Raw genomic sequence first — 14,083 nt, 5'->3', positions numbered from 1 at the left:
GTATTAAGGCTTAAAATTTAAAGATAACAGAGACTGTTGATTCAGGGAACATCTGATTGCCTCATGGAATCAGGAAGGAATTTTTTTCTCCTGTTGAAACATATTGTACCAGGGTTTATTTGCCATGCTCTATACCAACCATGTCCATATGTCCATAGGGTTTTACATTTGGGATATGTTTATTTCCCTAGTGGTTGAACTTGATAGACTTAGGTCTTTTTTCAACCTAACCTACTATGTAACTATATGTCTTCAGAAAGCCAAGAAGGCCTATCCCAGGCATTCACCTGTACTCAATATTTCTATTTCTATTTTGAACATCTAGTGTAGGAATAAATTATCTTTTAATTTTTTCTTGTGTACAGTGTTTACCTACAGTATCTACAGTAGTTACACTGTTTAGCATACAATGGTTACAGCATACTAAAACTGTAATTTTATTGTGATTGTTCAATGTAAGTATTTTACAAAAAAGATTACAGTTCGGCTTCCTTTTTTCTAGTGATAGGACAGAATGGGGGGGGGTGGGGGTTGGGGGGATATGTTTGGATAGTAACTTGCAACACCAAATTCTTTGACTAATATTCCTTTAGCGTATATGTGACTGAATTTGAGGGGATTCTTTAAACCAGCCCCATACTGATCGTGTAATTTTGAATTGTTCCGTATGGTCGTTATCCTCCGCCACCAGCATTTCCATGTGGTGGATTTTCTCAAGTTACGAGACCTAATATTTAATGGAAGGAACCGTGACTTTTTTCCATAATCTCGGGATTAGAGCCCTAGCAGCTGTGAGAAAATGGCGAAGTACGCCTTTTTTAATATGTTTGAATTATCCCGAAATCATTGAAAGAATAGTCACTTTGGGGTTGTTTGGGACTGTGAACCCGGTGCATACATTGTACAGATGAAAAACTGACTTCCAAAACTGAAATATAGGTGGACATTTCCACCATATGTAAAGTAAAAAAGTAAAGTCCACCGGGCAGCAGTACCATCTAGATAGTAACTTGTAATTGGTTTCTTGGGCTTTACAGGTCAGTGCAAGTTTATGGGTAAGTATGAAGGACTTCTCCCAAACTTCATTTGATAATGACCCGCCTAAGTCACCCCCCCAATACCGCGTATAAATAGCGAATCAGGTTCCTTGGTTAGCAGTCCATACAATATTGAAATTACATGGGTAGGGCGTGTGGTGGAACTGAGTATCTTCTCAAATTCTGTCAGGCCTCCACACAACAAAGATGTATCAGCAAGAAAAGGTCAAGAAGGAAGTCAATTGTCTATCTGAAAACCATGATAGCATCAAACAAATTAAGGCATCATTTGCCTTAATTTTATTCATACATTTTTTTTTTTTTTTACAGAAATAAGAGTTCTTCAAGAAGTTGTTAAAATGACCCTAATGTATTTTTCTACAGTTTTGGTGAATATTCAAGTATTGGGCTCCCCATATGGTATGCAAAACTTGTGTTGAGTGGTGACGTCAGTGGAAAAATGGAAAAGTTTGAAATTTGGTGTACCCATGCACCAAAATAATGATTGTTATTTTGGTGCTGTGAATGTAAAAGGTTTCAATCGTTACAAGAAAAACAAGTGGGAGTACCCTGATTTGGAATCAGCAATAAGACCTGTGCCGCATGGTGCTGATGTTTCTATAGAAGTGTTCAGTACACTTCCTGATATTCCTGTATCCAACATGGAGGATATACAGGGTTTGGAGTGTAATCCTGGAGTTAGCAGTGGAAGTGAATATAAAGGAAGTGTTTCATCAAACCAGCAGTTCTCCCTAGAAGAGCTCAATGATTTATTACGCGACCCAAATCTGTCAAAACAAACATCTGAACTTTTAGCATCTAGGCTGAAAGAAAAAACTGAGACCAGAAGTTAAAATAACGGTTTATCGGACAAGAGAGGTGACACTTCCACCATATTTTATTGAAGATGGACACTTGGTGTACTGGTGTAACATCCCTGGGAGTACCAGAATACTGGGCAGAAGACTGGCAGCTTTTCATAGACAGTTACACTCGAAGTTTGAAATCTGTTTTACTGCATAATGGCAACTGCTTGGCATCAATTCCAAATGATCACTCAACAAAACTTAAAGAAGAACATGAAATGTTCAAAATGGTCTTACAAAAACTTTGCTATCATGAACACCAATGGTCCATATGTGTTGATTTAATAATTGTGAACTTACTTGGACAGCAAAGTGGATACACAAAGTACCCATGATTCATCTGTTTGTGGAATACTAGAGCAAAGCAGGATCATTGGAAAAAAGTGACATGGCCTCCAAGGGAAAACATGAAAAAAGGTGCAGCAAACATTAATAACGGGCCAATGGTTGACAAAGGAAAAATCACTCTCCCTCCACTATACATAAAGTTGGGATTAATGAAGCATTTTGTTAGAGCTCTGAACAAGGACAGTGATTGCTTCAAATACATTTGTAGATTCTTCCCTGGATTGGTTACTGAAAAATTAAAAGCAGGAATCTTTGATGGACCCCAGTTTCGGAAAATTGATAAACGATTCAAATTTCACAAGTTACTCATACTGAACTAAAACTTATTGGTTAACCATAAAGCACAACATTTTGAAGAACTGGTACAAAACTTGTGGCAGCACGGTGGTTCAGGGGTTAGCACTCTGGCCTTTGCAGCACTAGATCCTAGGTTCGAATCCCAGCCAGGACACTTTCTGCATGGAGTTTGCAGGTTCTCCCCGTGTCTGCGGTATCCTTCCACATCCCAAAAACATGCAGTTAGGGTAATTGGCTTCCCCCTAAAAATTGACCTTAGACTACATTAATGATATATGAATATAGTAGGGACATTAGATTGTCAGCTCCTTTGAGGGACAGTTAGTGACACAACTATGGACTTTGTACAGTGCTGTGTAATATGATGGTGCTATATAAATACTGTGTAATAATAATAATAAACCTGCTCTTAAACTTTAAAAATTTGGGTGCTACTATGAGCATAAAAGAACACTATCTCTATAGCCATTAGAAAAAATTTCCAGAAAACCTTGGCGATTTTAGTGAGGAACAAGGGGAGAGGTTCCATCAAGATATGAAGGTGATGGATGAAGAGTATCAGGGCAGATAGGAAACACACATGATGGCAGACTACAGCTGGAGCCTTCAACGTGATTGCCCTGAACATCAACACAAAGGAAATCATACAAACAGAGTTTTTCAATTACTTCTTTGTGATTAGTTCTGTAAATATACTGAATATAGAATATATTTACATTACATTTTTCAAAAATGTAATTTTGTATACGTGGGCATACCTATTTAATGTTCAGCACTGCGTAATATGTTGGTGCTATACAAATCCTGTATAATAATAATAATAATAATAATATCTAGTTGAATTTTGCTTAATTTTCATGCTTCATTAGTTTTCTATGGGGTTATTATTGAGGTTATTTTTTCAAAAACTAGAGACAATCTAGCAAACGAATACTATATTTGGAATCTGTGCATCAAACGTAACCTAAAATGACTTTAATCTGCTTTGCAAGAAAATGTTTGCTGCTACTATAGTGTGATTCCTACCACTATAGTGTTCTACCATAGTGTGATTCCTACTATAGTGTGTCTATAGTGAATGGCGTACCATTCAGCTTTCCTCTCCTAGCGACAGATACCATTTCGAAGCAGACTTCAACCACAGTATTTGTGGATCTAGCAGTAAGCTTTGGCACGTAACTAAACTAGCTTTAAAATTTCACAGAGCTTCAAAATACAGTGGAGTCTTCCGTTCAAATCAGTGTAATGGAAGAATTCATTCCCCTTTCTTATTGATTGAAAACATTTTCCAACTAATAGCAAATGATTTTAAGTTTTTATTCTATTTGCTGGATCAGCTTCACTCTCTGCAAGATGCAAATACACCAGCCGATGTTGTACTGCACACTCATATTTACAGACCCCTCACCATTTGCCCTGAGATGTAACTGCTCACTGCAGATGCTAAAGTGACATAACTATTTTCCAGGGCTCTGAACAAAGCACATGGAGCCACAGTAACTACATGTCAAGTGGTCATAACCTTCAGATAGTAGTCAGATGTATTTCTATGGTGGGAGTAGAAAAAAGACACCATTTTTGTTTTGTGGGAACTACAGTTTTCTCAGATTTGCAACCAAACTACAATACTCTAAAAAGGAGGAACCTCAGCAAATGGGATTGTTCTACTGTCTCGTTTGGCCAAGGAAATTATATGTCAGCCTAATGCCCATACCTATGTATAGTGCTTTTTTGGAACAATTCGTGTCTACCTATGTTCTGTCCATGGCTGTGATCTGCTAGGCCAGCCTCTTCCATCCTCTTCCATCTCATGTCTATGCTAGGTCTTTGTAAACCTCAGAACCTCAACAAGGTACTCCAGATGCATACCAAGAGCTTTTTAGTTGTCATTCTAATGGATTATATTTACCCAAATTGCTCATCACAGAAAAGTACATTGAGAGACATGAATTTTTCAAAAGCTTTCCTGGGTATGGGGGATTCTTGGCAGCCTCAAAAAGCACTGAAAAACAATCTGTGATCTTTTTTTTTTAATTCTTTTTCATGAAGCATGGTAAGCTGCTAAAAGCCAATGCTCTCATGTTGTCCTGAAACCAGACTATATTAAACTATCATCAGTTTTACAGAAAGTATAAATAAATGATAATTAAAGGGCAGAAGTAAATATCATTCCTTAACAGCACGCTGCCCCAGGTTCAGTCCACATATCTGAAGGCCTAGGCATTGGCCATGTAATTTTTGCTAAGAGATAGGGATAGAGTTCCCCCCACCAGATATCACACATTGAAATGCAAAGGCACAAACATTTGACCAAAGGCTATACTAAAGGTAAGTAAAAGTATTTAAGCCTGACTTTTGCTCTATTTATTCATCCCAGGAAAACTTCTGTCATTCCTTAATGGTAAAATCAGAGTATAAGTCAGATTTAGGATGGTCAAGGACATCTCAATAGGCAGAATTAGATGACAACCATGCAAGGTCAAATAACGTAAATCTTAACTCTAAGTGGATGACATTTAGTTTGCTAAATCAGGGCTATTTCAGATTCGCTGTTAACTGCAATGTTCTACTGCAAGCTCAACCTTGCTCCCATTTATTTATTATTTAGGAACCACTTTGTGCACGCATTTACATGTGGTTATGGTTGATCATGGTGCAGTTCCTGAAAGTCGCTTTTTTGACTGTGTGATTGATTTTCTTGCTTTTTACTTCATGACAAAACAGTTGTCATATACTGTGGTTGACACGAAAAACCGCATAGTAGTTGAAAAGCTGCATATGGGAGCGGTTAACCTTGCCATTTTTGACAACAAGTCTGAGGTGGGGGTCTCCCTGCGTCTCCAATATTTGCTTCGCAGCCATAACATTCACCTGCTCCAGCAGTGCCAATTTGCCATTTCCCTGGGTGGACTTCCAGATGGCAAGAATGCTCCACCAGAGGAGCATGAGGGTGAAAATGCAAAACTGAGACTGTGAAACAGGGACAAACAACTTATAACACATTTCACTCTTTGATTTTAATACCATAAGGTGAAAAATGGGTACACTACATGAGGACCTATTAATTGGGAACAACTGTGTTGTTGGTTGACCTCAACTAATTTTCACCAGAACATTTTTCTTTGCTTTTTGGGGACAAGTTTCACATTTAGTGTTGTCGCTATCTCAATTCTTTTTGGTTAAGATTTCTCTACAATCTTTAAAGGTAAAAAAAAAAAAAAGGTTGTGAGTCAGTCGTGTCATTAACTAGCTAGCAGAGTGTACCTTGAAAAAATTTTAACATGTTGGGAACTATGATCTGGCTGTCTATGACCAGCCTTTTCTGTTGCATTAGGCAAAGCGTCTTCACCAACCGTACCATGAAAAGAAAGTGATTTGTTCATAAACAATAGCCCTGCTGCTGTGTGTTATGAGATTAGGCAGAATGCCGGTGCCAGACTCACAAGGTAAAAAGCACAGTGTCATTGCACAGCCATTCTTTTATTTTCAGGTAGAGACCTGCTCAGCCAGACTAACCAGTTTAAGGCAAAACATACCTGGTACAACTGAACACTCATTTCCCTATCCCCCATAATAGTATCAGCTCCCTTTTTTCTCCAATGCAATAGTTTCCAAAGCCAATTTAATTACAATTCTCTGCATTTGCACAGGCACTGGGTTTTACAGTCCCTGTGCCTCTAACGTGTTTCCTGGTTTTCAGCTTGTACCCAGCTCCCCCACTCTCTCTGTTCTCCTTCCTTTGTACAGCTGCCTCTCTCTCTTCCCCTCATGCACACTGTGCTCCTGCTTATCTCTAGGTCTTTGCTTAGCTGCTTCCTCTTTACAGAACACATTGTGTGTGTCTACATACACGTTTGCTCCGCTTACTCTACTTGTGCTACGCAAAGCTTTTTTGCTGTGTGTGTTTACCATGCAGGCACCAAATTTTACCTCTCACAGCTTTTCAGGTGCAGTTTCTGAGCTGCCATAAGGTAGGTTAGGAAGAATAATCTTTGCTGCTGAATGTCCTTGTTGCCTAGAATAGAGGATCCCAATGAAACAAACATGCAAAAGTATTAATAACCACATAAAATAGGCAGATGTGTATTGAAAAGAAAATAATATCTAAATAAAATGTAAACTTAAAAAAGAAAATGACCAGAAAGAATGTACAATAAATATTAGGCTGAAATGAAAGAGGCTTATGAAAGAGTTGTTCTGCCTAGAACTGATATTCGTGAAATGATGGTTGAATATTAGTTGAGTTGACCCTTTGGCATCCTTTGATTCTCCTTGCTGGAGTCTCCATCCTTTACATAAGGTACAAAATACGGCAACATGCAGAGGTTAGCATCCCTGAGAATGTAAATGCAGATATATCACAGTTGAAATGGGGTGTATAGCCTTGACCACACACACACGCACACTGTCATTTGATATAGTTTTGTGTTAGACAGTAAGATATAACAAAGTGGGTCCCTCCCAGCGCAGTCATGAACTTATTTCAGCCAACCACATCTCACCATCAACCACAATTGAAACAAAGGAAAATAACTGCAAACCACTGTTTTCAGTACATTGTTCTGGATTTAAATCCAAACCAAAAGACTCAGATTTTGCTACAGCACTGTGTATCAGTATCAGAAACAATCACTTTTTTTTCATATTTTACTGCACCTTGCTGCAGCTGCTACATTGGTGGAAGGAGTGGAGTGGACGGTTGTCGCTATTGTCCAACAACGCAGGAGCAAAATTTGAGAAATCGAGTCAAAGAACGTCTCCTTCTAACATGATGCAGAATTCTTAGTTATTTTAATGAAAACTAAAGCCGCATTTTAAATGAAATTTTTATTCTATTAGTTTTCCCTGTAAATATATGTTGATCTACGTTGCTCCTTATCATTTTACATTAGGGCTATACTCAGAAGAGAGCTGCTGCCTCTAATGCATTTAGCAGCTCAGCTAAAGTCGAGCTGTGGAAGCCTTAAAGAAGTTTGAAAAATCACAGCAATCCTGCCACAGAGTGTCAGGGGACAAGAACTGCGAGCGATAAATTGTTTCTTGCAAAGATTTGGAAATAGTGGTATCACAACTTCCCAGCAGCCAAGGCTGCAATACCCACGGATTGCCACTAGGAGGAGCTCTGGCAACTGTTTACAGACTAAGCAATGGGAGTAGATAAACTGGATGGGGCCCTGCTTTGCTATAAACAGAAAATAGAGGCTAGCACAAAATAAACCTAAACGTTTGCAGAAAGAGCCGCTTCAATAGGCAACATAAGTAGTTTATGTTAAAAAGCAGTCTGCCATTTTTCTACCATTCCAGTTTTAATTGCTTTCACTAAAGCAAAGCAACTGCTTAAATTATTCTTTCTCTCTTTAAGGTATGCTGTACACATAAATATAAAATAGAGTTGCAATAGTCTGCACAGCACAAGATCGATTCCATCGACGTAGCTGCTCCCGCAAAACACAGCTTGCCTGTTTTATGCTTTTCCTGAACTTTACAGGGGGATGAAGACTCAGGTTGCCTGTTGGTTTCCAATAATTCAACATTTGAAGATTGATAGAAGCTCCTCAGTGAAAAGTCACTCTAGATCTGGCTTCTAGCGCAGGTTTAGTATAGATAGATCTGATTGGGTTTTATTTGATTTCCAAAAAAACATTTTTAAGTGCATGCTAAAGATGGTGCCCTGTTCTAATTAGCAGCCCTGGTGGAGAATAAAACCACCAAGTAGAGTAGAGGACAGATGGCAAAAAAAAAAATAGTAAGTTTATATTATACTGGGGAATTTACCACCTGGGCCATGTGCTTCTCTACCCAACTTGAGGGAGGAAGATCACTTAGGTGCTAAAATCACAAATACTATTGCCTATGCACCAAAACCTTTATAGCTTACATTGGGTCACAGTAGATATTTATCCATGTGAAGATAGGGGAACATTTCGGTGTGTGAACAATGTATAGTTAAAGTTGATGGTCCATCAGGTCATTGCAACACCTTATTATTGGACCTAAGTCACTGGTGGAAAATGAAGTGCAATTAGGTAGGCAGCCAAGATGCCTATACCTCCTTTGTAGTCACAACCCAAAGGGGAATTTATAAAATGATGCGTAAAGTGTAGTAACCATGGCGAGCAATCCATTGGGTTAAGGGACTACAAAAATGTTGACCATTGATTTCTTACCATGGTTAAATACAATTTGCACGTTATTGGTATTGAGTTGTTTAATAATGTACATTCCCCTTTCACTGTGTTTAAACTTCTCAAAAGTTTACCACCCAACGTTTTGGTCTCCAGCCCTCCTCCCAGCTTTCTACCCTCTGTTCTTTATTCATACTGTGCTAGGACCTGTGCTGATGAAAAGATGGTGACAACTACAGCTGAATTGCATAAAGTTTTGTTTTTATTTAGGGTTATAAATTTAAACAAATAAATCTGAACAGTTTATCTGGTGATATACAGTTCAATATACACAAATACAGGAGCCATTAGCACAAAAATAAAATCATTTGGCAACGTATTATCATACACATAGTGCTTGTAAAGTGTGAATGTTGGCATGGTAGGCTTTATCCTAAACCACCTTTTTACAACAAAAGGATTAAATGCCAAAACAATATATAAAAATATATATATATATATATATATATATATATATATATATATATAAAAAAACATGGACAGATTACAAGACCATACAAATGCTGGTTTCATGAAAATTACATGAAGGCTGAAATCAGAACAAGTGAACTTTAACTAAAAAGAATGTAAACTGGAGGTCAGAGGAAGGAAAGGGGGGGGGGGGGCTGGGGCACTGCACATGGTCCTAAGAATAGTGTTAAAAAGTCAGACAGCAAAGAAAATCCAACAAAGGTTTGGGTAGAGGTGGTCCAGGTTGTAGAACCCCAAATGATGGGATATTAATGACACTGACAGCTCCAAGACCCCCCAATATAGGCAAGCTGCATTGCACACTGCACACTACTGGTCACAACACAGCGGGGGAGGACAAGGGAATAAAGTTAAAATGTTTTTATTTCTGCCTTCATCAAGTCACACAAATTGACAAGGACAAAAGGCTGCAGAGAGAAGAGGGAAAGATCACCAGGAATGTAAACACTTCAGCTATTTCCCCCCTTAGATTATCTTGTGAATGTGTATGGTATGTGCCAAAAAAGGGACAACTTTTTGTGATGTTTAAGATTATGGCCAGCCAGAATGGGGTTAAGTCAAACCCAAAACCCAGCTAGCAGACCCCCCTTTTAAGAGCTCATAACTCTGTAGAGTTGGGGGGGGGGGGGGGGGGGGGGGGGGGTCTGAAGTTCCCAATAAAGCCCACCCTGAAAACTTTATGGAGACCCCCAATTACAAGTGACTACAAACCCTCCAACTGCAGCTTCCACCTTGGGAGACACTTAAAAAGATAAGAATAAAACAGAACAGAAACCCAAATATTCATTTAAATAGGTGCTCTCTTTCTTTGCAAAAATAAAGTCAAAGATATTTGAATGTACAGTTCTCTATAAAACATTTGTATGTAGAAGTCCTGAAGTCAGTCAGTGCCCTTCTTCAAGACACCCCATGGAACCCCAAATCCACCCTACCCACCCTCACACCCCCTTTTTGTCACGCTAAAATGCCACGATGGCCCGAGTCCAAGCGCCCAGGCTGGCCAGTGCCTGTTTGCCACACAAGTGCCCGTTGAGGCTCTGCTCAGAGTCCGTCTGTTTGCCCATCAGTCCCGTAAATCCCGAGCCGAATATGGAGATCAGATTGGAGATGTTGGATGAGTCCGTGTGCTGCTCGGGAAGTGCCAGTTGCGGACAGAACTCCTCGTATCTGCCCCTTTTGCAGGGAAAAAAGTGAGGTTCTAAATCGCCCTCGTCCTCCTTACAGCTATAGCTGTAGCCCGCCGGTGGGTACCTGCGTTTGGGGGACGAAGAAGAAGCGTCAGTGGAGTCAGAGGGAAGCGTCGGGCATGGAGCGCCTTGGCACGGGCATTGGGAAGCGCAGCAGTCCTGGTGCAGGTAGCCGTTCTCCACCGTGGTGACAACGTGAGTGTCCAAATCAAGGACGGTGGTCTGGCTGCAGTGCCCCGGACCGATCTCCTCCGACTCCTGGCAGCAGCCCCGGAGGTAGAAGGGCTCCTTGGTTGGGTGCTCACTGTGGACGCACGGCGGCAGCTCCAGAGGTTCTTCCATCACTGGCTCTAGTAGTTCTGCTTCAGTCTGGATTCTGGGCAGCTGGTGGTGCATTTCGTCCTCGCCTACGTCGGGAATCTGCAGAGGGCTGAGCTCTGGTATCTCCTTCAACTCCTGCCCGCACTCTATGGGCAGCTGATGAGGCGGCTGCTGCTGCCGGTACAGCTCGGCGTAACGTTCGCTAAGGTACAGCTGCCGGGCGTTGCGCAGCACGTAGGACACCAGCAGGTTCTTGTGCAGCTTGATGCCACCTCGCTGGGTGCGGGAACTGTGGATCTTCCTCAGTGACATGCTGATGAGACTCTGCGCGTCTAGGGCGCACTCCATTCTGCCGGGGACTCCAGCAGCCACAGCCTGGGGTGGTGGTGAACTCGACTGTCTGTTCACTGAACACCCACAGAACTACACACTATCCCCGGCTCTACAGCTTGTGACGCTTGCTTTGGTTCTCTGACGTTTATATATCGCCAGCCTGCTCCCGCCCCACCCCCGTTCCGCCAATCACCACGTCAAGTAAGCCATGATAGACGGAAGGCGCCGCCCACCTGAGGCTCCTTCGACCAATAAAAGCGAGGCGGTTCCTTTGTGCTATTCAAATAGCGAAGTGATCTGCGCTGCCGGGAATTCCGGCCAGTTCTGAGACTAGTAATGGGGGAGAAGAGGGAACACAAAATCTGCAGGAAGTCACCCCTTACCCCTCAACTCTGAGAGCTCTGACCCCAGTTCAATCATTGTCATTCACTGATTATAAATAAATCATAACGAAACAACAAGTCTCTATCTGGAAAGACTGATTTCTGTAAATAAAGAAAATGTCAACATTCACAGAAACCTTTCACATCTTTGTGTCATTTCACATCAACTTGCCCAGTTATGAGGTGACAACTGTCTCTCGGGGTTAGCACCTGCGTTGTCACCCTATCACATGCACATTTGATGTAGATGTGCTGAAACACATTGCACAGGTTTGTTTATGCTGTTATCAGGACTAAGGTCCTATAGACAGGAAAATGAGATCAGCACCCCTAAGATTGGACAGAAGGATGAAAAAAAGGGATATAGTATTTTGTAAAATGTATAGCAATTGTTGGTGACACATAGCCTTATTTAATTAAAGCTCTCCAAGGCTGGAGAGAATACACTTTCACCAGTGAAGCTAGGTGATCATGCAAACCTGGAATGGATTTCTTCAATGCTTTGAATCCTGGACCAGACCCATCAGATCCATAAAATGTATAGCAATTGTTGGTGACACATAGGGCCTGATTTAATAAAGCTCTCCAAGGCTGGAGAGAATACACTTTCACCAGTGAAGCTAGGTGATCAAGCAAATCTGGAATGGATTTCTTCAATGTCATTTGCTATTTGCTAGCAAATGCTTTGAATCCTGGACCATATCTATCCCAGGTTTGTTGGATCACCCAGCTTCACTGGCGAAAAATGTATTCTCTCCAGCCTTGGAGAGCTTTAATAAATCAGGGCCATACAGTCATGTCAGAGGTCATGGCACAAACACAACTCCTAATCTGCATGCTTGTATGTACCATGGTGTGGAGTGTTTTCACAGCATTCATTTTGAATAGTGGCACATCCTAATAATGCAAAGCATTTTAGCATTCATGTGTTGTAACGCCTCATGTGGTCATCATGTAAATGAACTGTGCATTGCTTTATAGAAAAAGGTGCCAGAGATGATCTGGGGTGTGCTGTGGACTTTGTAGCTATTTTGTTCATTTGTTGCTACTCAGTACTGCTGATTTTCTGCAGCACCTTTGCAGCCACAGTGGCATTGCATTTATCGGGACAAGGTTTCCTGTTATGATCACTAGGTACTGTTAGATCACCATTGGAGGATCACCATGTATTGCTGGATCAGTGGTGGACATAGCCAACAGTGGGACCCTATGCCAAACTGACGGTGGGGACCCCTGTTGGCTGAAGAAGGTCCTGGGCCGTCTTGCACCTGCACATTTTGCTCCTCTCTATATCACACTTTTGGACAGGATCACCATGTATAGTTTTAATGAAAAGGATTAAATGTAATTAATACAGGATGACAAAATGATGTAGGGTTTTAGCAATTTGATTTACATTGCTAGCTCAGCCACACTTTCCTGAGTTGCTCAGACACAAAACATAAGAAAATACAATTATTTCCAAAGCTAAAACCTTAGCTTTGGATAAAACCTAAAGTTGTTTTCATTGTTTTGCTAATAGTGTTTCATTATGGCAATTTTTCTTTACCATTTATCACAAAGACACAGGAGGGAGTGAGAAGGAATCTGAAAGTAAAAAAAAAAAAAAAACATGATTGGGCACAATTTCCATTTCTATGTTTTTCATATAACATAGCAAATCTTCAATGTTTGAGTTCAGGATAACGTTTTGTACAGTCGGGTGTATAGGTCATATGGAGAACCTTCCATGAAAACTTCACAAGGAGCAAACAGCCAGCTAAATATTGCCCATCTGATATTCATCCACTGAACATGTCAGACAACTCCATTCCCTATAGAAGAACATTCCAGCAGAACAAAAAACATGTGAGAATTACAAAAACTGCTCTCTCTCTTCTCAAACCAATTGATGTAAGAAGTTTTAAGCGGTCACATCCCCCAAATCACAAGGACTGTGACAACATAAAAATGTTTAGTTCAACCCATGGGGGCTCTATTTACAGTTTCCATAATCAGTGCAGTAATGGACAGCATGGGAGTGTATTGCTATATCTATCGTACATTTATTTACTTGTACATCAGATCAGAAGAGGAAAAGTTGGAATTAGTTGCCAAAGGCAGACAGTCCCTGCACATGAGGGGCAGTTGGAATCCAAGGTGTAGCTTAGCATTTTTTGACCTTTAAAACATGGAGGATTCCTTAAAATTACTTTCTGGGTTTTCAGGGATCCCCTGCTATAATTTATATATCTACAGCTCACAGTTTATCAGTGTGGTGGTCAGTGTGAAGAATGCCCCTTACATGACCAGTAGGAAGAATGTCACCCATACAGATAGCCAAAAAGATCATTGGTGTCACCTAACTAACCTGAGAGACACAAACCGCTCATTTGCTGAAGTAACCTCCATCAACCAACCGCTGGAGGAACCCTACTTGAGATAGTCTGGTGTAGATGCAGATTATTATTAATAATAATAATAATAATAATAATAATAATATTAACCACCTTGCCGGTATGCCCGTATGAAGGTCGGGCAAAAAAAAAACGGCTAGGATGGTTAACCCCGTAATTTTGTCACATCCTTACCTCCATGGTCCCGCTGTGCACATCCAGCGGGACCATGGAGGTAAGGATTCCAGCGTCGTTTTCCTATTCCAGCGTCGTCCTCCGT

At 40.7% G+C, this 14,083-nt stretch overlaps 1 protein-coding gene across 1 annotated transcript; it reads right to left on the bottom strand.

Annotated features, from left to right (window-relative positions):
* Positions 1 to 8,917: 8,917 nt before the first annotated feature.
* On the bottom strand, positions 8,918 to 11,159 carry IER5L (immediate early response 5 like). Its single transcript, XM_072430655.1, has one exon. It carries the CDS (start codon positions 11,058 to 11,060, stop codon positions 10,164 to 10,166), a length of 897 nt encoding a protein of 298 aa, XP_072286756.1. The 5' UTR covers positions 11,061 to 11,159; the 3' UTR covers positions 8,918 to 10,163.
* Between the last annotated feature and the right edge of the window lie 2,924 nt (positions 11,160 to 14,083).

Source organism: Pyxicephalus adspersus, chromosome Z (assembly GCF_032062135.1).
Source record: "Pyxicephalus adspersus chromosome Z, UCB_Pads_2.0, whole genome shotgun sequence".
In the NCBI taxonomy this organism is placed as follows: Eukaryota; Metazoa; Chordata; class Amphibia; order Anura; family Pyxicephalidae; genus Pyxicephalus; species Pyxicephalus adspersus.
Note: the sequence above shows the minus strand (reverse complement) of the source record. Positions and strands in the feature narration are given on the sequence as shown.